Source organism: Falco rusticolus, chromosome 4, assembly GCF_015220075.1.
Source record: "Falco rusticolus isolate bFalRus1 chromosome 4, bFalRus1.pri, whole genome shotgun sequence".
NCBI classification, from domain to species: Eukaryota; Metazoa; Chordata; class Aves; order Falconiformes; family Falconidae; genus Falco; species Falco rusticolus.
The window spans coordinates 82,417,184-82,443,843 of record NC_051190.1 but is presented as its reverse complement, the minus strand read 5'-3'; the positions used below and the strand labels follow the sequence as shown (position 1 = coordinate 82,443,843).

The 26,660-nt window shown below is 39.8% G+C and overlaps 1 protein-coding gene and 1 long non-coding RNA gene across 3 annotated transcripts in view; one reads left to right on the top strand and one right to left on the bottom strand.

Annotated features, from left to right (window-relative positions):
* LOC119147891 overlaps nt 1–3,926 on the bottom strand; it is a 45,826-nt gene extending 41,900 nt beyond the window's left edge. The window contains exons 1-2 of the long non-coding RNA XR_005104217.1: nt 3,677–3,926; nt 1,832–1,933 (exon numbers count right to left, since the gene is read on the bottom strand). This is a non-coding gene — a long non-coding RNA (uncharacterized LOC119147891). The remainder of the gene's footprint in view (nt 1–1,831; nt 1,934–3,676) is intronic.
* A 516-nt stretch (nt 3,927–4,442) lies between these two features.
* Nucleotides 4,443–26,660, top strand: part of CRPPA (CDP-L-ribitol pyrophosphorylase A) — a 125,385-nt gene continuing 103,167 nt past the window's right edge. For both annotated transcript variants that reach the window (XM_037386262.1, XM_037386261.1), the window contains exons 1-2: nt 4,443–4,656; nt 12,025–12,304. In XM_037386262.1, coding sequence (XP_037242159.1) covers nt 4,490–4,656; nt 12,025–12,304 — 447 coding nt within the window. In that variant the 5' untranslated portion in view covers nt 4,443–4,489. The remainder of the gene's footprint in view (nt 4,657–12,024; nt 12,305–26,660) is intronic.

Here is a 26,660-nt window from a genome sequence, read left to right as displayed (position 1 = left end):
GTAATTTTGCTTTCACAATTCACTTCAATTTGCAAAATGTTCCCTGATTGCATGTATTTTGCTTTAAAACACACAATAGTGAACCTGCTGCTGGTCAAGAAAAGATATATTAAACCTCTTTTGCCTGCATTAAAAACAAAATGCTTCAGAAACTTAGAAATTACTTCAAAAAAAGGGACAATTTCTCAGTTAATTTATATTACATCTATAGAAGACTCAATTGCAATTTTAAATTAAGAAATTTTACTTATTTACTCATTTATCACAAAAATCTTTCAGTATGATTTCTACCACTCCAATAACTTAATGTTCTCTGGAAACTCTATTACGAATTTCAGTCATAGAAACAGATGATTTTTTTTCCCCAGCAGTTAAATTTTCAGGTGAATTGCACTTCTGTAATTTGATTCCAATTTGTACGTATCTTCTTTCTTCAATAAAAAAGATGAAACCCCCACTTTTCTTTTCAAACATATGATTGGCATATTTACTGCATAATTGCAAACTACTGCTGTGGTTTCAGATGTTATACCCCTGCACAGAAATGATGGATTAGCCTACTCTTTACTTGCTTTGAGGCAAAAATGTTGCCTCTGTTCCTCTTTATCCAGTTAAAAACTGTGTAAAATTCTTCTCCTAATATGTGTGAATTTAGTTTTTGCCCCACATGAAATGTTTATATATGAACATACACACATATGCACAGTAACCAAATTATGAGATTGATTCAATAAAAAATGTAAAAGGCAATGGAACTGAAGCAAATTATGTATTCACAGAATGCCACTGTGATTCATGTTACTATGAAATGAATATGAAAAAGATGTAAAACCAAAAATCCCGATGTTCTTAACTCATGCTAAGACACAACATAAATTGACAATGATGTTAAATATGCTCTTCTTTCTGTGTCACTGACTAAGAAAACAGAAAATAAAAGGAGAATAGCAGTAACAAGGTCAGTCTAAACAAGAACCCAAGAATCTATATTGAAAGGCTTCCTGAAGAATCAACAGGTGCTATCAACACAAAACAAGAATCTTTTGACTCCATAGGGACTGTGGAAAAGCATGAAAACCTCTGAAGCACCTGACATTCAAGTGCAGCCAAAAGCAGCTTCAAAGTGCCATTTGGCTGGATCAACAAATCTCACCGCAAATATACATCATTTTGGATGACACTGAAGTCTGCAATCATCAAAGTTATTATATTTGATAATTTCTTCTGGACAGATCAAGCTTTATCCATCTAGCATAATAAGGAAAATGGGCTTCAGAACATGAACAGAACCAATTTTGGCATGTGATCCTCTTTCCTCGATCTCTCTTGCCTTTTAATCCTTCACAGAAGAAATTAATATGCATGAAAAAAATGCAGCGAGGAAACACTGGCTGGGCAAGAGAGGAGGTACTAAATGCAACAGACTGTTGGAGTAGGGGAAGAAGTGCACAACGATAATGTCAAGAAGAAAGGGGAAAAGAATTCTAAAGGTTGTGTTTGTTTTTCGAAATGTCCTACTTACCTACCCCTCAGAACCAATGTACAATAGGAAGAGCCATGGGAACCCAAGAGGCCTTATTTTGCTCCTTATAATAATGCAAACAAGAAAAAAGTCCAGAAAATCAGCTACAGTTGACTAGATTAATGCCTGTGCTCTTTATGAATGGAAGTATGAAGACCAGAATATCTGTCACACTGAAAAAAATGAAAAAAGTGGGAATGTCGCAGAACAACCTCCCATGACCATGCTTGTATATAACTGCTGCAAGAAAAAGTCAGAATTATGTAACCTATGTGATGCAAGATGATTGTGGATGCTTGAGGTGCCTACCTCAAGAAGAAAAATTCATTTTGGGCATCTGATAACAAAGAAGCAATGCTGAGTGTATGGCAATCTGCACAGAGCGGAAGAGTCAGGGCAAACTTGGAAGTCCTGAAAAGACACAACAGACAAATGCATGCTGTCAGGAATTAGGTGTAGAGAAATATTTTCCAAGAAATGTAAGACCCACTGAAAGGAAAAGAAACAGGTAAACACACTTTCTGAGCCAACGGATTTTCTAAAAAAAATCCCACATCATAAATGGTCCTGAAGACAATGAGACCAACACTTGTCAGGAGGAAGGCAGTTAAACTTCTAGCTAATGCTTTCACTGATGGCAAAGGTCTCCATTCCAGAAGTTTTTCAGCAATGTGTATAACTCTTCATTCTTTCCTTTTTTTACATGACCAATTCCTTCATTCCTGTGATAATACATTTTTTCCTTACAGAAGCTTTTTGAGACATTGTTATTTAGAAGGCACATCTGTATGTTTTCATTTAAAATGTTTTCCTTTGTTTACCATCACTCTCTCCCATGTTTCTCTGCATGGCAGCAGCTGATGTGATTTCTGTTAATTGCCGTAACTGACAAGACACCTCTGCATGTAAAGTGCCTATTCTCTATTGTACCGTCCAATTTTCCAGGACTTTCCTGCTATTGCATTTATCAAGGATACCTGTGAACTTTGCCTTTGCTAGCAGGGATCACTTCACTCCTATTGTATGACTCCTACTTATGATGTCTTTGCAATCCCATATGATCATTTTACCCTAGTCCACAGCTGGCACTACCTAAACAGCCCAGCTGAGACATAACAAACTTCCTTCCATGCTGCTGCTTCTATCAGATCTACTCCTCAGAAAAGTCTCCATATGTGCTTTACTTAGGTTCCTCTTAACATAACTAAGAGAAACCTAAAAAGCTGTAAGTTAGATTCTCAAAGATATAAAGGACAGCTGAAAAAAAATCTGCAGACTCTAAAGCCTCTGGTCATTTTAGGATAGTCTGCATATAAATCACACATTTTTTTCCTAAAAATACTGTCAGAGGACAGTGTTAGGGCCCTTGGTGCACCCACCCTCCTTAAGTTTAGTTGGCTAAGTTAAGAAGTTTAGCCTGCTAAGTCCAAAGTCAGCTCTTTCACTAATACTACCAATTACAAAGAAAGCTAAAAACAAGGGCCTGACCCTCCTTTCCTCCTTTTCCCTTGGGAGCTACTTTTAAGCAAGGTCTTTATTGTTGACCCCCTATGTCTACACTTGGTTGGGTGCCTCCCTGACCTTCACCCACACCCATTGCTCAGCTTCCTGGCTTGCCCTGGGACCTGCTGCCTCTCTGAGACCTTGCTAGGTGATCACTGGATTATGCCTGACCCCAAGGGCCCGTTCCTGACCCCGACTCATGTTTAACATCCTGTCTTCTTGCCGGTGGGGCTACTGCTCTTGCCTGCCTTGATAGTGTGCTCTGCTCCAGCCTCCCTTCCCTTTTGGAGTCGCTGGCCCTCACTGCTTCCCAATAAGCACCAATAAGCTCACAAGAGGTTTTTTTCAGACTTGTAAGGCTATCTTTACAGTGAAATATCCAAAACTTTCAGATGAGGACAGGGTGTAGCAATAGTATTTAACTACAAGGGTGTAGCAATAGTATTTAACTACACTCAAGTTACACCCTAGAGATGTACAGTGAAGCCAGCCATGGCAACCTGAGACATACTTCTTGGATGACAAACGTGTGACCTGATGCGCAGCAAACCCCCTCCTCCTGGGAATTTTCTGATCAACCTGTCTCAGCTCCTGCCTACAGTAACACCGTAAGATGAACTGGAACATGCCGGCTTCTCCCAGTGAACTCACCGCTGCTATTTCAATCTCTCCCTCCTAGGATTAAGGGCAACATACACCATAACTTGGCAGGCGTCCCGGCCAGCCTGTGGAGAAGCAGCCGTCTCCCGGCCGGGGCTCGTACGAAGGCGGCGGGCCGCGGTCCGGCCCGCCTTCCCCTCGCCTCCAGACACTTCACTTCCTCACTGGGACAGGGCACCCCGCCCCGGCCAGCGGCGGCCGACACGGCCCGCACAGAGGCGGCGGCCCCGCGCAGCGCGGGGTGACCGGCGACCGGGGTGGGCGGCGGCGCCACAGCCGCGGGCTCCCCACAGCTCCCACCGCCCCCTCACAGCGCCCCGCCCCGCCCCGCCCCGCGAGCCCCCGAGCCGCGCGCTCCCCGCCGCCGGCACCGCCCACCCCGGCTCGCCGCAGGCTGGCGCAGCCCGGCCCGGCCGCGCATGCGCTGTGCGGTTCACCGGCGCGGCGGGCATTAAAGAGCTGGTGGTTGTGGTGCCTTGTTTGTGCGCTGTTATGTGCCCGCTGGCTCCCTACGGCCTGCCCCGAGCGGCCGGGCGGGCACCCGACCCCACCGGGGTCCGGGTGCACGCGGCGGGGCTGGCCGGCCGCGCCTGGGCCCGCACGGCTCCGCAGAGCCTCGCGCAGCGCGGGGTGGGTGAGGAGTTAGGGCCCGGTCCCCGCTGGGGGCAGGCGAGCGGGCGGGCGCTGGATTCTTTGGATTGCGGACGTCGCGGGCAAATAAAACACGCGGGCGGGCGGTTGCGCGATCCGGGCCGCGTTCCTGCTGCCGGGGGGGCGGGGAGGGCGAGGAGCGGCCCCGCGCAGATGGAGCCCAGCAGCGGGAGCCGCGGCGCCGGTCCCGCCGTCATGCCGGTGGCGGCTGTGCTACCGGCGGGCGGGAGCGGGGAGCGCCTGGGTGGCGCCACCCCCAAGCAGTTCTGCGCCGTGCAAGGGAGGCCGCTCGTCAGCTACACGGTGCGGGCGATGGAGAGGTAACGAGGCAGGCGCCGCTCGGCTCCCGGTCCGCGCCCTGCGGCCGTTCCCGCCGGTCCCCCGCCGTGCCCCCAGTCCCCAGAGAGCCGCTGGCAGCCGCCCTCGCTCAGGCCCTGGGCAGCCCGGCGCGGCCGCGCTTCCGAGGCCTTGGTTTTGCGTTTCGGTGGGATCTCTTTCCCCCCCCCGGTCAAAACGTGTAGTGAGTGACGGAGTGGCCGGGGGGGACGGCCTGGTGCGGGCCGGGGGCGCTGGGAGCTGTGGCCGGGCAGGCTCCGTCGTCCCGGGTGGCTCTCCTCTCGCCTCAGCCCTGCCAGCGCCCTGAAGCTGTGTCACTTGCCATTTTTGCTGGGTGACTGTTGGGAGGCCCTCACCCTCAAAGCTCCGGGGTTTCTGCAACTGCAGTGGCTGGTTTGGTGAGCTACGGGCCTACCACAGCCATTTGAGATAGTCATAAAACTATCCAGAGGCCTTGGAAAAAAAGGTCTCTTCAGCCATAGCCACTGGAGATGGTTTTACTAGCGTCCAGTACTAGCATTGAAAATAGATCTGCTCCTCATAGTGGGATGAACTCAGTGGCCTACAGCTTTGCGTTATGCTTCGCCATTATAGTTCATGGTGGAGCGCCCTGCTTCAGGAGGAAGCTGAACCGCGCCCTTGACTGTGTTTAAGGTACAGTCACAGGGCTGGATGTCGACAGCTCACATAGCGTGAGATCGCATGTGTAACTTTTCTTTGTTTGTGTTGGAGCAAAGCATTAGAGTAATGGGATATCTCAGCAGTCAGGTTTTCCCTTTTCGTAAGACTGTTGAATTCTAGGCATGTGACTGACAGTTAATATATTATTGTCAAATGTTAACATAATGTAAGTCTTGTATCTAGTGTCACTTGAAACACTGCAGGTAAGGAGTGGAGTGTCAGATGTATTCTGGATGTTTTGCAGTAACTTGCAGAAAAAGACCTTTAGATTTTAGAGAGAATGAATGGGAAGGAGTGGAAGGTGGTGAAAAGAAATGGAATTGCCAACATCTCCCAAAGTTCTTAACTCATGGAAACTTGTACAACATCAGAATTGGGACTCTTTTTCCATTCCCACCCAGAGAGGCTTCCCTCAGGTCACTTGTTACTTTATGAAAGAAATATTGCTTGTTTTCTTTATTTAACTTTCAACAGCAGCCAGTCACAAAGCTAAACACATCAGTGAGCAAAACCTCCAATCCAAAGCTTGTCACAGCTGTAATATCTGCCAAAATGTCATGGGAATCTACAGAGAAGAATAATGTCTTCACTTAGTGTATTGGAGACCTGAAAAGAGAACAGAGTGAGGTTTGGGAAGGAAATGATATTCATAGGAAAATAAAACATTATTCATTAAAAAAAAAAAATATCTTTCATATTTGCTGCCAGTGAGCTCTGGGAAAATAACAGTTCTTTGAGCAACAGTATTATATTTATGTCCTAAGGCTGCAAAAAATTAAAGGTTGAATTCTAGTTGTACAGTCCAGCTGGGCGCTTGATGCCAAGCTGATTGTTGAGAACAACAACCTAGTGCTTTTGCTTAACTTCAGTAGTGCAATAACTAGTGCCAGTGCTCTCACAGGCAGAGCTTTCTGCCATCTCTGTACTGAGTTGGATTGTTAGCTGGTATGTGTGTGTATGGGAGTTGGGAACAGATGTACTCTAAAGCTCAGAATGGCTTTCATTTTAATCTCAATACTTCCGACTCTGAAATTGCAGAGGAGGTACCTTGTTCTTTGTGTGAACGCGTGTGCAAAAATGTAATATTGAGGAACTGCAGTTTATCACATAATCTGTCACCCCGAAGTGGCATGTTTTCTGTTTAGCTTGATACTGTCTTCTGATGTCTGTTGTTTACCTGCTGTAATTGAATGAGTCATTGACTCACTAGCCTGTAATAACTTTCACTGAACCGGTTATCTCAGCTACTGAAGCTATTTTTGAGGGTTTTTTAATCTGTAAAAAAATGTAGCAACATATAGACAGAAATACAGGAGCAAATCAAGATTTCGCAGCAGCTTTGCATGTGGTTATTAAAAATCAGGAGAAAAAGATTTTTACACTGTTCAGCTGAAAGTAGTGAGAATCTTAGTGGTGTGGAAAAGCTGGCAGACAAGACAAGAGCAGACATGAACGAATAAGCAGTGCATCCTGTTGGATAGGATGACAGCATGTAGAATGTTGGCCTGCCAATAATAACCAAAGATGATGCCCTTAGGAAGAGGAGGTGAGAAAAAATACGGTGAGGAGAAATGGTTGGTTTTTATTGCCAGTACAGTGACGCTGATAGGAAGGTCAGGTCCTACCTTGCAGGTAAAATTGAAGTGTGTTAGAGAACTTAAATGGCTTTTTTTCCCCTTGGAGTTGTTTCTGCTTTTGTTGAACGACGCAAGGCTTTTGCATCAAGTTCAACAGAACTAGAATGACATTCCTCCATTTTGCTTCTGTACACACTAGTAGGGTTCTTCCTTAATTTTAGTTTGTGTGTGTGTTTGTTTAGAGTAGAACCTTTCCAATTCATTTTCTGAGATGGGGGGAGTCTCAGCTCTGTGGGCATATGCACACACATTTTACTAAAGCTATAGAGAGGAAAACAGACCAAGGTAAAAGTTGATTTAAAAACAATTGTGGGACAAATAAACTGCTGCTATTTTTGCTATGCTCAACTTTCATCAGTTGTTAAAAGTGCAGTGAGAAGTTACTAAGGAGGAAAGCGGAGTTAATACCTGGCAGAGTAAACTTTTTTTATAAAGGTTTCAGGCAGTTTTGTTTACTTTGTTTACTGTAATGCAGCCTTTTAAAACAAGCATCACCTGGGGGAAGCTTCCAAAGAACTGCCTCTTCAAAAGTGTCTTCTGTATTCATTTGCCAAATATTTTTCCCTGTTGGCTGATTCATGCTCAGTGGCTCTACAGGTCACACAGTTGCGGTTTTGTTAAAAATATCTATTGTGATGTTTCTTTTTGTGTAGTTATCATTAGCTTATTATTTAAATTGTTTATGAACTAAAAATAATCAAATTGTTTTAACTTTATGAAGGTATCTTTGTTATCTTGTCTGATTAGTAAGGAACATTTTCTTTTAGGAAAAAAATGAATGGCTTCTGTACGTGAGATGTTCAAAACTTCCTTACAGTGTTCACAGTGTACCTGTGAAACTTTTCAGACTTAAAAGCTGTCTGCTTTTATTTTTGTACTGTAAAAGATACATATGTATTTATATATTTTTTCATATATTAATGAAATATGTCATCAAGCTGTTACAAAGCAAAAGGAAGTTATGCTTGTTTTCTACAAATGCATTTTGTGCTTGACAGTTCTTTTTCTCATTTGATGCTTGAATAATAAGATCAGCGAAAGTAATGCAATGATTTATCTTGTACCTCTGAAGAGTTTCTGTGGCAGTGAAAGATCACATCCTGTGCTACTAAAGCTGTCTCAGCACTGACTGCCTGGTTCTGGCCTTGCTTTGCTGGTACCACTGATGATTTCAGTAGGTTATATGTTAAACAGGCTGTTACTGGTCTAAGTAGGAGTTGCAGACACACAGATTTCGGGCTCTGCGCTGGTTTGTATGTGAATCAACAGCTAGAGGGTTAAACCTCAGTCCCGTTTGTACCTGAGCGTGCCGTTTGGGTGATACAGTCTCAGAGCATAACTCATTGGTTATTTCACTTCCTCTGCAGTCTATTTTGTGAAGTAATAGCTTAATCTGTTGTTCAGTTAGTGAGCTCCTTTTCTTTGAGTTCTAGCTCAGCTAATATAAATGTATGTACTTTTGTTTGAAATTTAATGAAACGACACTATTTTCTACTAGGCAGTTGGTCTATCTGTAGGTGATAAGGACAGTTACAGGAAACAAACATATGGTCCTTTTCTGCCTCATTGTTTTCCATGTACTAATATTGATGTCCTCCCAAGGCAGTTGTAAAGTGATTATAACTGGGTTGTTAATTTTGTTTCGTTTGATCAGACCTGACTTTCCGTTTCAGAACTACGGCCTATGTTGTATGGAAGCCCTAGAGGTCTGTATGAAGTGCTTGTTAAAGCACATTAGGGTAGTCTCATCTTTTTCAGGCCTTGTGCTAATTCCTTCTGAAGCGTGCGTTATCTTGCTCTAATATTACAGTTATAAAATGGAAAGAGTGTTTACTATTTTTGAATTGATTTTGAGCTGGTCCTGAGCTGCTTGTTACTTTAGTATGAAATCTTTCTGAAGAGTGTGACAAATTGAGGGAGGGGAAAAAAAAATCCATTTACTGCCAGATTGAGTGTATACTGATATCCTTCTACTTCATTGAAACAGTTTGAAACATTTCCATAAGCAGATCTTTAAAAGAGTAACCACCTGTGTGGTGCACAGTTCTCACTTGTGAGAATTTTTAGTATACTTAACTGGGTTAGTACTTTTCATGACTTTTGGCGGGACACGTTAGGCTTCAAAACCTGAGCTGTTCTTGTACCTAATCAGTCTAGAGGATACCTTTATACTCCTATATGAATAGGTTGCATCTCTAAATCCCAGCTCTAATTATTTGCACATTAGTCCAGAATGAGTTTAAGGATGACATCCTCCAGTTTATAAATGTGTTTATCCAGACACAGGGTGGAGCTGTGACCGCATCCTGTCACTTTTCGGTGTATTGTATCACTGGAGGCCTTGAGCCATCCCACCCACCCTGTGCGGAGATTTATCTTAGGCTGGCCAGTACTTCTGTTCTGTTCCCTTCTCAGAAGATGCTGTGTACTTACTACCCAATTGCTTCATAATCTGTTTCATTTGACTCCAGAATGGGAGATGTCAGTGCTTTTCTTACACAGTCACTAGTGAATGTGCAGACTGTCTACTGTTTCTGGGAGCCCTGTAAGGCTATAGCCTTTCTGCAAATAGAAGTGCAAAGCCCTTATTTTCATTTAGTCTGAAATAACTCTTCTTGAATTTTCCTTTATTTAAACAAGTGATTCTCAATATTCAAAGGAGGAACTGAGATTAATTTAATTAGTTTGCTCTAGTTCTTAGTTGAAGTAATGCAGAGGTGTTAAGTTTTGTGGCTAAATATAAGACTATGCCAGGACTCATTTGAAAGATTTGAAAACCTTTTGATAAACCTGTGGTGAGTGATGAGTTGAAATGAAACTGGAGACCATATGACTTCAGATTTTACATTTGAACAACTTCAGTTCTTAAATGCTGAGGATATGTTGGTTTGCCTGTATTTTCTGCTTTTGTTAATAATGAAATGAACATAAGGACGATTATTTTTCTTTTCAAGAATGCTAATAGCACTTACATTATCTTATTTTTAATGGTTATGTTTAAATTAATTGAAATAATTTTCCATAGATTTTTATTAATTACAAAAATGCCATACATAAGGTGGAATATGCTCTGTTGTTTCACATAATTCTAGGGGAGTGGTTTTGTATCACAGATAACTTTGCTTTTGGAGTAAGGATAGTTCCTAGGCAATGCCTTCTCATGTGGTGTTGCAGAAACAAATACCTTGAGCCTGTATGTTTCTGTACTGTAAACTTCTTACTCTTGTTTTTCCAACTGGAAGTATTTACTACCTTAGTCTGTCTTGTGTCTGCAAAATTAGTTTCGATGCCTTTACAAGTTTTAGTTGAGAGCGTATACCATACTTGTCTCCCTTTCTAGTTGGATGTGTAGGCTATGCATAAGTAATTTTATTATAATAAATAGTAAATTGTTTTTGTAATTGTTGCTCATCTGATGAGTTTCTTGTCTGTCATGCCAGAAAACCCTCCTGTCATCTGTGTAGACACAGAAAGGAAATGCAATCTGAAATCCTTTTTTATGCTTTCTACATAGATTTGGGAAATAAGGCACTCCAAATAGCTGGATTTGAATTATGGTATTTCTGTTGTTTTGAAGTATGGTATACCATGTGTGACTATAATTTGTATTTCTGAGTCCTTTAATACAAGTATGACTTCAGCCTAACTTCAGTTATGACTGATTTTAACCTTGTGGGTTTTAGGTCATTCTCCCCCTGCACCAGCCTTCAGCTGTAGAGCGATGCTGATACCAACAGTAAAAGCTTGAACTTCTCTGAAAAAATAGGCTTTTCATATTTTCATATTATGGCAATTTTACCTAGCATAGCTATGTTTTTACACTTTGCTAGCTTCCTAGAGCAGAAACCTTCGTGTGCGTATATATATATTTTTTTCCCCCAAACTACCAGTATGTTTCCTGTTACTATTCAGGTGTCACAGTTTTGATTCGTTAGCAATCTGTCATTCACTGCTTATACCTATCTTGGCAGTGAACTTTGTTTCAGAGTTTTTCTTGATTCTCTTATTCACTTGTACACAGTTGTGCTGGTTTTGGCTGGGGTAGAGTTAATTTTCTTCATAATAGCTAGTATGGGGCTATGTTTTGGATTTGTGCTGGAAACTGTTGATAATTCAGGGGTGACTGTAGTTATTGCTGAGCAGTGCTTGGACAGAGCCAAGGACTTTTCTGCCCTTAATACCACCCCAGCAGGAAGTAGCTAGGAGTGCACAAGAAGTTGAAAGGGGACACATCTGGGACAGCTGACCCCAACTGACTAAAGGGATATCCCATACCATATGATGTCATGCTTAGCATATAAAGGTGGGAAAAGGAGGAGGAAAAAGGGGACATTTGAAGTTTATGGCGTTTGTCTTCCCAAGTAACCGTTACACGTGATGGAACCCGGCTTTCCTGGAGATGGCTGAGCACCTGCCTGCCCATGGCAAGCAGTGAAAGAACTTGGTTTGCTTTGCTTGTACACATGGCTTTTGCTTGCTTTACCTATTAAACAATCTTTATCTCAACTGACATGTTTTTTCACTTTTCTGATTCTTTCCTCCATCCCACTGGGGATGAAGTGAACAAGCGCTTGGTGCTTAGTTGCCAGCTGGGGCTAAACCACAAGAACAGTGTACCAAACAGTAGAACATGGAGTATTCCAGGTCCCAGGATTTACCAGTTTATTGGAGACTTGAATTTAGAGAAAGCTAGAACAACAGATTGTAGCTGATCGATTTAGAAGTTACTGAAGATTTATCCAACTTTTTTTGCCTCTTCTCTGCAAATTGGTTGTTGGAAGCAAGTTGCTTCCCAGAATTCCAGTTAACTTTGGTTGACATCCATTATTAGTATAGATCCTCTCATGTAGCTCTTCCTTTGGGGGTGGAGTGCTAATACATGCACAAAAACATGGACTTGATTATATTGAGAGATTGATTATTTAGCCATCTTGGGTTCCTTTTGATGTGAATTTCTCTGTTTCATGGAGATAGCTGTGCTTTTATTTAGTCCTTCATGTCTGCTTTCTCTGTTTTCTGTACTGTTTCTTCTAGGATAAGTTGGATATCCAACATTATTGTGGTGGTCTCTCCTGAAAATATTGAAACAATGAAGTCTATCGTTGAAAAATATGGCCACAAAAGAGTTATGATAGTAAAAGGTGGAATAACTCGTCACCGGTCAATTTTCAATGGCCTGAAAGTATTTTCAGAGAATGAATTTTCCAACCAGCTGCTCCAGAAACCAGAAGTAGTGATTATCCATGATGCTGTGAGACCGTTTGTTGAAGAAGATATTCTTTCAAAAGTGGTTATAGCTGCTAAAGAACATGGGGTAGGTACTACACAGCAATGTGACTCTGCAATGTCATTTATACTGTAGAGTGTAAAATCATGATTGGTAAATAAGGATTTTTTTCCCCAGCAATTGTATTAATACATTGATTTTAAAGTAGAACAGATTCAGAATCCCTGTTACACAGAGAGGTCAGATGGGGGAGGGAAACATTTTTTAAATGCCACAGTTGTTATTTGCTACAGGGAATAATTATTGCCATAGAAACTATCAGTAATATTGAATTAATCAGCAATTTGTTAGTTAAAAGGTAGATTGCATGAATATAGTTCACCTTTTTTTCCATGCAGAATTCTCACCTAATGCTAGAGTAGTTCAGTTAGTGATTACTAATAATAATCAAAGGGAGTACTGCATTGATTGACTCACAAACTTTGTGTTTTCCTCTCAAACTTGCATGCGAATCCTGAGTAAGTGGCAAGAGACCTATCTGTATTAACGCTAAATTCTTCTAGAATCTGTAAGCATTGCAAACTACTGGGAAAAAGGGGAAGCAGAAAGCTTCCAACTGTAGGTTTGAGATCCTCCTGGCCATTGCTGCATCTGAGGACTGGGAATATGCACAGGAACCAGAAAGATTTCTGAGAAAGTAAGTGATATGTGAAAGGGAAGAGTTGGTAGAAGTTGTTATGCAAGTAGAATAGTAGGGTTATTAAAGGCATGCACTAGCAACAAGAGGAATTGGTTGATAAACTGGCTGACAAGACAGGGAGGTAAGAAATCATGACTTAGCCACAGGCTTGTTTGTTACCTTTACCTTGCACTTCAGTTCTCCATTAATAAGGTAATAGAATGCTTTCCTACTTCAAGGGGTTGATTTGAGGTAGAAGTCATTAGTGACTGCAGATTGTTGAGGTATTAGAAAGCTAGGAAAATCTGCCACTGCTTGTCTTCTTTCAGGAAATGAGGTAAAAGATAAGCTAATCATCAGATGACTTGTGACTTTGACAGTGGAATAGAGTCCAAAGAATTAACTGTGATATTTCCTTAGCACTCCTCCACCTTTTTTTGAAAGCTTGTAGTGTAAAATGGGAATGTACAACTTGTTAAAATATTGATTATGAACATTAAATCATGTAAGGTCTTTCAGAACACTTAGAAATGTAAATATATTGAGCTTCTTACTAGTAGGCCTGTACTTGGCCTTAATGAGATTAATAATTAAGATTGGCTTAATTAGAAATGGCAATAAAGTAGAAACTCTGCTCTATAGTTCTCAGTGATACAGAACATAAGTTTCCAGTCATTAAAACTTAAGTTCCATTAGAATTTTAACAAGTTTTTTGACCTTTCTCATATAGCACAAAATAGCATTCCAGAATTGATTCTCTGCCAAAGATTTTAAAATGGATCCCCTTTGTAAATCTGTTTTGAATGTGATTCTTTGAGAGTAGTAGGAGAATGGGGTTAATTGTAATCATGAAAAGAGTAACTGTTTTCTGAATGTGTTTGTGTGTAGATGTCTTTGCCCATTATAGTATATCATATCTCATTTGTTCTTCTGTTTTCAGTTTTTTAACTTGTTCACTTTTTCTTGAAACTTGTGTGATTTTAATGTAATATTTTTTCCTGGTTTTCTTTTTAATTGAGTGTAAGACATCTTCAGTAAAATAGTCTCCACTGACTACCTCAAGGCGGTGTTGTCTAGTTAATCTGAACTTCTGGCTGGCAAATATATCCTTACCTAGATCACTGAAATATCGTTTGATCTCAAAAAGGTGATCTTACACATTTGTCATAGGGTTTTTTTTCATTGTAGAATATGTCTGAAATGTGCATGTTATTTATTGGTTCTCTGGTGGTTTCCCGTGTTGGCTTAGATCCACTGAGTTCAGTGAGGCAAGGCCGTCAGAGAACTGGACTCCAGAAGATGTTAGCTATTCATGTTACCTGACAAAGTAATTGAATTAAGGAACATGAGAAGGACTTCATTTTATGTAACAAATTGGAAAAACTTCCTGCCAGAGAGAGGTGGCTGTCTTCAGTTGACAACTATAGAATTCTGAAGGACTAATGACTGGAAAGCTAAGACACTCTCTCAAAACTAACATGGATGGTTTTGAATATCAGAAAAAAATTGATCAAGAGAGGCTATCATCTTTAGTTCTTCCTATAGTCACATTCTTTGCATATCTATAAGGGAGTAAATTCTTCAATCTTTCAGTACAAAAAGTAATTACTTCCTTTTGCATTATGTAGAAAGGCACAAAACCTGGCAGAAACATCATATTAAATCACTAGTGTAACAGGGGTAATGCTGTATTGTTGTTCATCTGCATACCATATAGATAGCATAATTATGAGAAGCTTTAATGTTCTTTAAAATGGCAATTGATCAAGTAAGTTACTGCACATCTAGCTGCCAATTGTCAGACAAATAAACTGCTTTATTACACTTACTAATCATTTTGTTATTTGCCTGTAGGAATCAAAAGGTGCACCTTATCCAGAACTAGTAAATTATGCCTTAAATCCCCCAAACAATCCCTTGATTATGTGAAAATATTACTTTGTAACCAATTAAATTCCATTTATGTTTTTTGGGTAATTTTTTAATTAAAATTACATGTTTCTAGAAACAAATTCTTTATTGCTTGTAAAAGTTGGGAAAAGTGGAAGCTTTGGAAGGCATCAGTCCAAAGCCTCTAGCAACATCTCATTGCCAACATTGCATTTTAAACAACATAACTAAAAAGAAAAATGCTTACAAGGGAAAAAATCAGGAAGGTGGGGGGAGAATTTGTCAGTTCTGCTACTGAAAATTGGAAAAAAAAAGGCACATATAGTCAAAGACTCTGTAGTTAAACTAGATTTGTAAGTATAGTTTATTTCTTTGAAAGGACTGAATCAAACAGCATTTTTAAAAGCTGGTTTCTGGAAGCTGTCTAACATAATTACTTTATTCTCAGCTTTAGCAAAGATCTGAATGAAGCATATAGGCCAATACAGATGTGCAGGGCTACTCAATCTCATGGACTCTTATTCATATACACAATCAGTGAAAATAATACCCCTGGACAGAAAACAATACATACTATACTCAGTTTGTTCCTGTCTCTGAGTTTACTCAGACTCAATGCTACCATTATCCGTCTTTCTCTATTGGAAGCTTGGAGCAGAAAACATACACGCTGTTCTTTCACCCAGTTACATGAAGCATTTTATTTTGCTATCTATGATTGAGTTGCATTAGCAAAGTATGGTGGGTGACAAACCAAAAACCTTTTTTTTTTCCTGGTGGAGGAGGACTTCAGTGAATAAATAGGCTGATCTGGTGTGGTATACTTGAATGGGGACAGCAATGCTACAGCAGTTCTGCTCATTCTGTCCTTCCTTTGTTCTTTTTCTCTTAGAAGCAATTATCTTTTTGTGTTTTCTTATCTCCTCTGTTCGTACCATATATGGAATATTTTACATGTGAACTTTTTCCTCTTTGTTATGCTCAACCTGATTTTAGCCAGCTGTAAAGGCTGCATCAGTAACAGACCATCTTTGATTCATATTTATACAGTGAGTCATCTGAAGTCATCCTGTGCCTGTGTTCTCAGAGGTTCTGCTTTCATTCTGTGCTTGATACTTTGGGGGTCTCCTGCTGTCATGTCAGGCACTTGTGCAAAAGCAGAATCAAGAACTGAGGACATGCTACTGTCCTGACATGAACGTTATTCCGCTGATGGAATGAGTTCTGTAATTTAGGAGACTGACTTACGTCAGTGTAAAAATACATATTGATGAATTATAGGGGTGTAATACAGCAAATTTAGAAGAAAACAATTGAAGAGCTACATACTCTTAACCATGCTGAGGCACATGAAGGAGAGAGAGGTAATTTGAGACAACCAGCATGGCTTCACCTGAGGGCAAGTCCTGCCTGACCAACCTAGTGGCCTTCTGTTACGGAGTGACTACATCAGTGGGCAAGGGAAGAACTATGGATGTCATCTGTCTGTGTGTCTGTAAGGCCTTTGACATCCCCCACAACATCCTTCTCTCTCAGTTGGAGAGATGTGGATTTGATGGGGTGGACTGTTCAGTGGGTGAGGAATTGGTTGGATGGTTGCATCCAGAGGGTAGTGGTCAGTGGATCAATGTCCAAAATGGAGATGGGTGCCAAGTGGTGTCCCTCAGGGGTCTGTATTGGGACCAGTGCTGTTTATCGTCTTTATCAATGGCATAGGCAGTGTGGGGTTGAATGTACCCTCAGCAAATTTGCAGATGACACACCTGAGGGATGGGATGCCATCCAGAGGGACCTGGACAAGCTCAAAAAGTGGGTCTGCGTGAACTTAATGAGGATCAGCAAGGCCAAGTGCAGGGTCCTGCACTTGGGTTGGGGCAACCCCTAGTATCAATACAGGCTGGGGGATGAAGGGATTGAGAGCAGCCCTCAGAGGACTTGAGTGTACTGGTGGAAGAAAAGCTGGACACGAGCTAACACTGTGTGCTGTCAGCTCAGAATGCCAACAGTTTCCTGGGCTGCATCAAAAGAAGCGTGGCCAGCGGGTCAAGGGAGGTGAATCAGCCCCTCTGTTCTGCTCTGGTGAGACCCCACCTGGAGTGCTGCGTTCAGCTCTGGGGCCTTCAGCACAGGAAACACATGGACCTGTTGGAGAGGGTCCAGAGGAGGGTCAAAAAATCGATCAGAGGGATGAAACATCTCTCCTGTGAAGAAAGGCTGAGAGAGTTGGGGTTGTTCAGCCTGGAGAAGTGAAGGCTTTGGAAAGACCTTAATTGCAGCCTTGCAGTACTTAACAGGGGCTTATAAGAAAGATGGGGACAAACTTTTATCAGGGCTTGTTGTGATAGGACAAGGGGTAATGGTTTAAAATTAAAGGAGGGTAGATTTAGACTAGATGAAAGGAAGAAACTTTTTGCAGTGAGGGTGGTGAAACACTGGAACAGGTTGCACAGGTGACAGATGTCCCATCCCTGGAAATAGTCAAGGTCAGGTAGGACAGAGCTGTGAGCAACCTCATCTAGTTGAAGATGTGCCTGGTCATTGCAGGGAGATTGGACTAGATGACCTTTAAAGGTCCCTTTCAACCCAAGCTGTTCTATGATTCTACATTGTTGTGAAGATCAGAAATTATTCAGTAGGAAACTTTTCTGAATGTGTGAAGAAATCAAGTGTGGTTTTGCTGCTGTACAGGAAATAGGTACAGAGTGTATTATTCCTTTTTCAACTCTGTGGTGACGGATAACTATCAGAAACATAGTAATGTTTCCATAGTTTATGGGATTATTGGTCCCATAGAAAGTTATAACCTTCTCGGCCAAGTTGTTAATTGTTTTCTGTGTTGAATAGAGAACCAATATATTGTTAGCAAATACTTGAAGTCTTTGTCCTAACAAGTTATAGTGTTTGGTGGTAGGAAAGCACTGGTAAGGGGAGAAACAACTCTGCCATTTCCCAGTTTCAGATTAAGTGATTTAGGTGATTTATTGCATTCATTAGGAGGGATGCAACTCAACCAACTGAAATACATAAATCATCAACAGAAATCTGAATTATCATCTCCCTTCCTTTTTTGTAGCATTTCTATGCTGTACTAATGGAGCCAGCTGTGCCTAATACAACTAGTATTTAATCCTTTTTAAAAAAGTGGCTTAATCCCACATTTTTTAGCTTCTGGAAGTCTACACATACAATAATTTTTACCTTTTTTTAGGTAGGATTAGGTTATCCTGTAAATAGTTTTTGAGCATAGCTTCCTGTACTTAAGGTTGCTGAGGTAATTTTTATGCAATGACTGTAAAATGTACCTCCTTTAAATTCAGAGAAACTATGTATATGACACGGCTGTGGATTTGAGGCTAATTGCAATCTGTATGCTTTATCTGAGAAAATACGACTTTGGAAAATGAAGCAGCTTTTAGAAAAGATGTGTGTAGTCACTGAGATTTCTCCTTCCTGCAGCAGATCAAAGGAGTAAAGAATACTTCCTTAAAATAAGGGAAATAGTAGTTTTTCCAGCATGTGTGAGGAGCTGAATAAAGGCCTTGGATTATTCTAGCCACTTCTACATGGCAAGATCTGGAAGGGATTCTTAGCCATATCTCTCGGGCTAAGGGTTAGACGTGCACACCTCCCTGAGTTTTTCCCTGTCTCACCAAATATTGCACTGAAAAGAAATTTTGAGTTTTCATCCAGAAATGCCCCCAGCTGCATTTTGGCTGAGTTTGTGATCTGGGTGGTTGTGGCAAGGACAACACCAGCCCTGCAGGTTAGGCAAAGCTTCTGAAAGCCAACTTGGCCCGCTTCATATGCTGTAAGTTTGCTGGACTGGTTCTGCGCTTATACTCCTGTTTGTGAGAAGGTAAGTGGGTTGTGGTACGGATAAAACTAAAACTGCCTTGAGGAGCATTGGAGCATGTAGGAGAGAATTCATTGAGGTATCAAATACATACATGCATGTATTTGAGCCAGACTTTCATGGTAAGGTATAATGATCCATTTTGCAAGATCCTTGATGACAGAGGTCTTAGATGAAGCTTGTATAAAGAGGTGACTTAAATTTTGAATCTAATGGGCTGTGAGAGGAAGAAGCTCGGGTGCAAGGTTTCCAGCAAGGAGAGGACACAAGCAGTTCCAAGAGAAGCAGCTGAGTGAATTCAGAAGGCAAAAACATTTGATCAGCAGGTGCAGAGTTGCTTAGGGAACTGCATGACCACAAACTATAGTGCCTGTGGTTTTGGTTGCTCAGGACTGTGTGTGGGGGAAAGAGTTATTAATAAAACATTGCAGTTTTGCATTTGGTTGATTAAATTGTGCAAGAGTCCTCCTACAACACCTCAGGATTTTTTTTTCTCGTTTCTTCATAATATGATGCAAATTGTGTGTTTAATGATATGCCGTGGATCAGTAGCCTTCACATCCTGGTTTTGTTGATTTTGTAATGATGTAGACTTTCTGGAGGTAAAATGTAACTTCTTAACTGTAATTGTAACTCTTGTGGCAGTAGTTGCAAGATTTCTACTCCAGTGGATATAAATGTGAACTCCTCTTTATACTGACTTACTCTAATATGCAAAATCCTTTGTGGCACACAGCACTCTTACTGATAGCTTTTGCAATGTAAATCAGTAATTAGGGTATGAAAGATGGCTTGCTGACTGCAAGATATGTTTCATGTTTTGTTAATGCAAGATAATACTATGCAGTCAAAAGAAAAAGTCTTGTTAATTTTGGAGGCAAAAATGATTGGTTTTGCGATTAGTTCTTATAGCAAATATTCTGTTTAATTTTTGCCACCTAGATTTGCAGTATAGCACTAATTAGAACAAGAAAGTGTTGGTAGCTCATCTTATGTTGAATGAATGCCAAAATTTAAAGCTGTAAGTATACTTTAAAATATTGCTAAAAACTATTGTTAGTATACTGGCCACATGATTTGCTTTGGAATGTTTAAATTGCTTAGACCGAATTTTACATCTTATAGAATCCATCACGATTGTGTATAATATACAACTATTGCTGACAACTGAAAAGATTAAATATATTGTAAGAAAGTCTTGAAGCACTATACCAGCATGTGCTGCTCTTTAGGTGGGGGATGCTATGTGTGGTCTGGATCTTGTACTTAGTATGGGTCTTTGGTAGCATTATGCAGGCTCTATACAAACTTTGAAGTACTTTAAAAAAATATAATCTATCAAGAAGAAAACAAAACCTTAATAAATGAGAACATGTTGTTAAACATTACCAGTTATTGCACTGTGACAAAAATTAGCTGAATATGTTGACTAAAGTAATAAGACCTTATTTGGCTAAAAATACAATAAAACATATTTTATTGATTGCATTTATGGAAAACACAAAGTTCCTTGACCATTCTTGAATTTCTCACAAGGAATACGCTAGGAGAAATACTGGATAATTTGTATGACACCATTGAAGTTGTATATATTGGTTTAATCCTGCTAACTCTTGTAATTTTATTCTTTATTACATTAAAAATAGTTCATCTGATTTATGGCAGTAATTCATGATACAAGTGTAACATAAATGACATTCGTAAGACTGACTTTCAATCTGCTTTTTAAAAAAAATCCAATTTTAATATGAAATCAAAGTTTTACATAAATAGTTGTATTATTGTTGTTTGCAGTACCACTCTGCTTTTTCTTGGTGCATGTGTCTGGTCTTGGTTTTGTTTCTCCACATTCAGTATGTTGAGCTTGTTTTCAGTTCTGGTGTTGAAAAACCGCAGCCTGTGATATGCTGAGTTTAGTTCTGCTTTCTTCCTCTACCTTATATATGTATTTTCAGTTGCATATTCCTATTGTTCTGTCTTTTTGAGGGGAAACTTTCTGATTTTCTATGAGAAATCTTACTTTTTTTCACAGAACAACAAATAGAATTTAGCATGTTGTCTATTAGATCAAAATGGTACTTATACTGATGCTTAGAGGTAAATGCTTTAAATACAAAGAATAGAAATGTAAAGTAAAAATGTGCAGTCTTAATTTTTGAGCAACAGTTTCTGTTTTCAGTAATCTTGAGTTTGCTGTAGCAAACTGGGGCTCTGACATGTCTTGATATACATGTACTATCCCCGGTTACTCAGATAGTATGTTCTGATAAAGGTGACCTCATTAGAAGAAATGTTTTCTTTTTCTTAAACAGTGTCATAAATATACATTACGTTTGTTTAAGGCATTCTGTGTCTTTGAAGTCAGTTCAATGTACAACATAGTGTCAGGTCATTAACATTGGATCAAAGTGTATATTAAATTTCTGATTAAACATCCCCTCTTTTGCAGCTAGGAATAAACACAATTATAACTTCTTCCTTCCTGGTGTTGGTTTAAGATTAACATGTGCCCAATTCTAGCGAGTTCGACTGTTGCTTGTAGCCAGCTGGATAAGCAGACTCTAAGGAAGTTAGGTGAAGTTTAGCATACAAGGCTTTTTTTCATAGTGTTCAAAACTCCTTACATCTGTTCTAATTAACTTTCTTTTTGTCTGGCTGATTATTAGTTTTAATATCTGTGTTAGACAAGGCTTGTTTAACGTTTCAACCAGTGCTGTCCTTGGGCAATTAAAAGCTGCCAGTACAAATATGTCAAGATAGTTGGAATTGGACTGGTTGGTGATACTGCCTACACAGAAGAAATTTTAGTGGGTATCTCACTAATGAGAATCAAAGATCCAGAAGCAAATTTCTAGTTGGATACACAACCCAGGCTGCAGATTTTACTTGTCAGTAGAAGAAATAGAGTAGAAGGCATCCTGTCCCCACCACAGCTACATGGTAGAGTCTGGGTGTGAGTGTGGGTGAAAGTGTGATATAGCGTGGACTCAAATTTGTGTTTCTGCATGACAATGAGAGTAGCTCTACCTTTATTGTGGTCTGCTATTCTTTACTGAGTCATCCTGGTTGTCCTGTAGTCCTGACTGCATGCCATATCTGGTCCTTCAAGAGAAACGTGCAGCTGAGGTACTGTTTGGGGTTGTCTTTTGGACGTGACATTAACAGAAGGAGTTGTGGGGGTGGATGGTGACAGGTTCAAGTTGAACCCATGCAGCCAGACTGCTGCTTTGCCTTGCTGTGGCAAGTAGGTGGGTTCTGGGTGCAGCATGACGTTATAACTGTGTGGTTTATGTGAAGGCTTGAATCAGTTTGGTTTGGAAGTTTGGCTAGTTTGGGCTTGAACATTTGTTCGCACCTAAGTTTAGAAAACTTTGCACATATAGCCAAATTGTAGTTAACTGTACTTCTGTATAGGAGTGGTAGCCTGTTCCTTTGTCTGTACCCCAATCTTTTCGATCCAAAAAAAATTGTTTTGCCAGGATTTATGTAGGTTGGAGGAGGAAATATTTCCATCTCTGCAGCAGAATCATAAAACTTCTCATATATTACTTCTGGTTATAGGGAGGATAAATTGTAGTCCTAGACAGCAGCTAGATACAAAATGCAGAAAAGGAAAAGAAAAAAGTAAGAAATAAAGATGCAATATTTCAATGCAGTACCTTGAATGTGCATTGAAAGAAATTCTCTTAATTGTTTTATTTTACAAAGATGGTTGTATGACTTTGTCTTATTAGAAATTCTCCCCTTCGGATTTATAATATAAAAGATTTGAAAAGATCATTCTCTTAAATATATGAAATATTTTAATCTTATAATTGAGTTTTTTAATTTTGCTTTGAGGATTCTGATTGATAAATTTGAAATAAGAAATCTTTCACTAGAGACAATTCTTCCAACTTAAATGCCAATTACTGAGTATGGTTGAAGCATGTTTATTACTATAGATACAATTGGTTGAGTGCAGATGTCTGAATAGAAGAAATGCATGTTTCTACCCGTTTCATGCATCACAGATACTGTGTTTATTTCTGTATTTTTTTCATACTGTAGATGGCTGTGAATGCCATTCATGGTAAGTAGTTTGTGTAAAAGAATACTTTCCCTGTAGTAACATGTGGAAACAGTTTGATAGAATAAAACGAGTAGAAATTAATCATAGTTATTCTGAGCTTCTTTTGCTGGTTCATAGCCAGACCTCATTTAGAATGAAATCCTTAAGAGATGGTAGTGTTTGGTAACATATAAATAATCTTTCACCTAATAAAAAACATTCCAGGACATATTTTTAAACTGTTCGATACCTAGGTTGTCTAAATTAACATTGTTACTTTTATGGAGATGAGCAGTGTCCTAATGCAATCCGTGTTTTCATGGAAAAGCAAGACAAAATTGTTTGTACATTTACCAAATTCACCTCTACAAAATTGACTTTAATGGAGTTCCAAGATGGATGTATTTGTCCTGCTAAGTGTGGCTAGCCCCACAATCTCCAGACACAGTTTCAAAGAAATCAGCTGCTTTGAAGTAATGAAAATATTTCTAATATACTTTTATTTCCAGTGTATATGTGAAAGTCAAATTAATTTAGTCGCCCTGCCTTAGAAAAAATAATTTGGGAGTCTTTGTTCAGTACTATTTTGCTTGTCAGAGTTGAAAACAACTCTGATTAAAGAATTCACATTAATAAATGTGAATATTGAAAACATGTAAAAACATGAGAATAGGGGCGTTCTTTTAAAGATAGCACTCATAAGCTATGCTTGTATGTGTTTGACATCAGAATTATTCCTAAGTAAATTGAAAACATTGAATCTAATGCAGTTAGGATGATTGGAATACAAAATGTACATTTACTTAATGCTACTAGACAGCTGAGAAGATAGAAAAGGGGAGATAAAGGCCATGAATGGAGAAGAAAAGTATTGGTGTAAAAACTAGAAGGGAGTCATGCTAGAAGGATGGGCAAGTCTGCTCATTTAGGACTAGACTCCAAAGTTTTAGGCTGTGATTGCCACTGACTTGAAGTTCAGGGTTGCAAATCGGCTGTGTAAGTGAACTCTGTGGGTCTGCATCAGTACTTGGGGCCTACTGGGGACAAGGGCGTACCAAAGACATAGCATACTTTTTTTTAGTATGCCAGCCTGCAGGATCTGTGGTTGTCTGAGCTTGTTGCCACACTGTTGTAAAACAAAAGGAATTGTAGTTGTGGTATTTTTTTGTAAGGACTTTGTGACACTGCAATTTTTTTTCCCCTTCCTGGTCCGTATCATTCAACTTGTTAAGCTTTGCAGCCATTTAGCATTCGTTGTTCTGTTGCAAATCTGGCTACTAAAAATGGTCAGATCAGTGATGATGCAGATGTGTTGGTTTTTCATGCTTTTTTTTTTGCTTCTGGATATTTGATAACTTGTTTGTGGTAGGTTGTATTCTAGATGTGGAATGTTGGTCTCAGCTGCATAATGCACTGTGTGTTGGGGGTATTTGTAACCTGGATAATTTCTTGTGATAAAAGCTTCATTTCCCTCCCTAATCTATCTGGAAATTTTAATGGTTTCTTTTTTTTTTTTTCTTTTTTTTTTTTTTCCCAAATAAAATGAGGATTTTCAGGTTTTATGAATATTCAGTAAAAAGGTCTACTGCATTGTGTTATCCAGGTTGCTATATTGTGTGTAGGCTTCTGTGGCCTAAGCATTTGACCTTCATGTTGTAATGAAAGGTCTCATCAATACTGCTTGGATTTTACTCCCCTTGAACTGTGTTGTCTGATCTTAAAACACACCCTGGTTATGCATTCACTGATTACATGCATCTAAACAATTTCTTGTCAAAGTATGGTAAAACGAGAATGACACAGTGCTACTATTTAGTAGATTAGCATGCCTTGAATCTATTGAAAATACTAATGATACCCTATTATACTGACCTGCATTACGTAAGTAATCTTGTACTCTTTTTTTTTTTTTTTTCCAGTCACTGTTGAGTCTTTACACCTTGAACGTATGCTATACTCTAGGCAGTTATGCAAAAAACTGAATACAAAACTGAGAACCTTTTGTAAATGTTTTTGATTTTTGCTATTTAAAATGGGTTATAAAAGACACCTGTTGTTTCTAAAAGCATCTAGAGGCTGGTTCGGATTTCAGCAGATGGGTTGATAAGCTTACTTCCAAGAGATACCAGTCTGTCACTTCTGCTGAAGTTGATGGAATTCTGCGTTCTCAGGTCATTTTAGGACTGTTTTAAGGAAATGATAGAATAAAAGGATGTTTTTTGTTCCAGTATTTTGTCTGCAAAAGAAGCTTAAGTTAGCAGTATTTATTTCAATGTCTGTTATGCTATGAAATATTTATAGACCTTGCCTACAGAAATTTTGATACTTTAATGAATTTATTTAACAAAATATGCAAAAATGGGGAAAAGTGTATGTATTTCCTGGACATGCCAGTTTCACCAAAAGCAGTTCTTGACTGTGTTTCAAGTGGAGTGGCTTGTAAGGCTGTAAAGTGGACCTTTAAAGAAATTCAGTTTAACTATCCATTAACTATCCACTTCACATTCAGGAAGGGTGTATGATGCACTTTGTGTATGATTTTGAAAGCAAATCTGAGTCAAAATTATTAGAAATTGGAAGATAAATACTCTGAGTATGGAAATGTTAATATAAGACCCAGGCACTTGCTTTAGACACACAGGATTTGTATTTTGTGGTAGGTTAATTCAAAGTGTAAAAAAGATCTGTAAAACTATAATGACATCAACAAGTACTTACAATTTTAAATGTGGACAGTTCTAGGTTATAATTTTTTTTTTTTTTTTTTTTTTTAATTCATGTCTGAACCTCTTGCCTGAGAGCCAGGCCAAATACCTCTACATTCCTGACATAAATAGCAAGTTGAAGCTTCTCAAACTAAAACAAATAAAATTTGAATACCTGATACTCAGTATATACTTTCTTTACTAATATGGAAATAGTTCTTTGTTACTGATTTATAACCAGAAAACCAACATGGAAATTCTTTGCAAAGAATAAAATATTTGGTGTTGTAACTGAGTAGATGTAGACTAGCTGAATGATTATGTTCTTCATTTACACCCCACAGTCATCAGGGGAAAAAGCTCCTTTGGATACAGTAGTACCTCATTGTATTACTTGCCTTACTGTGTGCTAATGTTTAAGCTTCTGAACTAAAAAAAAATGTAGTCTGTAGCCCTGTCGTAAGTACCTAAATTCCCCCTTCAGTTCATTGGAAGACTGCTAGGAGTGGAATTGAGAAAAAGCTTTGTGCTGAGTAGGGAGGATGTTTGTGCTAACCAGAAGGAAATAGTGTAGAACGAGCCATAAATCTTAAACTGTGCCCCTATTTGGCCTGCATGTGAGAACAAAATTCACAGCTCAGTTCTTCTGTTTTTACATGCCAGATATTATTGGGTTGACACCATGAATGAAGTTACCCATGAGCCAATTTTGGACGTGCAGTGAGGTCCGTGTAAGCCAGCTTGGGTTTGGCAGCTGTGTTGATGTATGCCAGCTAAAGGATGCTGCCAGAAGCACTGCAGATACAGCGTTTCCTGCATTAGGGACCCAGCTCTCTTGTCCCATATGAAAAGCAGGGCATACACAGGCCAGTATTTTCCTTTGCTTGATCCCAGCTTCCCCCAGTCAGAAAGTGGCCTCAGGAACCAATGCAGTTCTTGTGTCACTGAGGTGGTAAACTCACCCCTGTGGTGGGTCACATCATGTGGCTGAGGGAGCTGGTGTGTGTGCTGAGGCAGAGAAAGGTCCTGCAGAAAGGAGAGCCAGGACTGAGCCAAACAACCAGCCGGTTGCTGTATCTTGTTTTAGGATTGTAAGGTTTCAACTCAGTGCTGCACCTCAGAGAGTACGCTCTAATCCACAGCCTGTGGCCTCAGCAGCTGACCATGTGAAGGTTTTCTGTGTAGTGGAAACTTCCTGGCTTTAGTAAGCACTAGAGCGCTGCGTTCCGCTATCAGAGCGTAGAGCAGGCATGGACAGAGTTGTC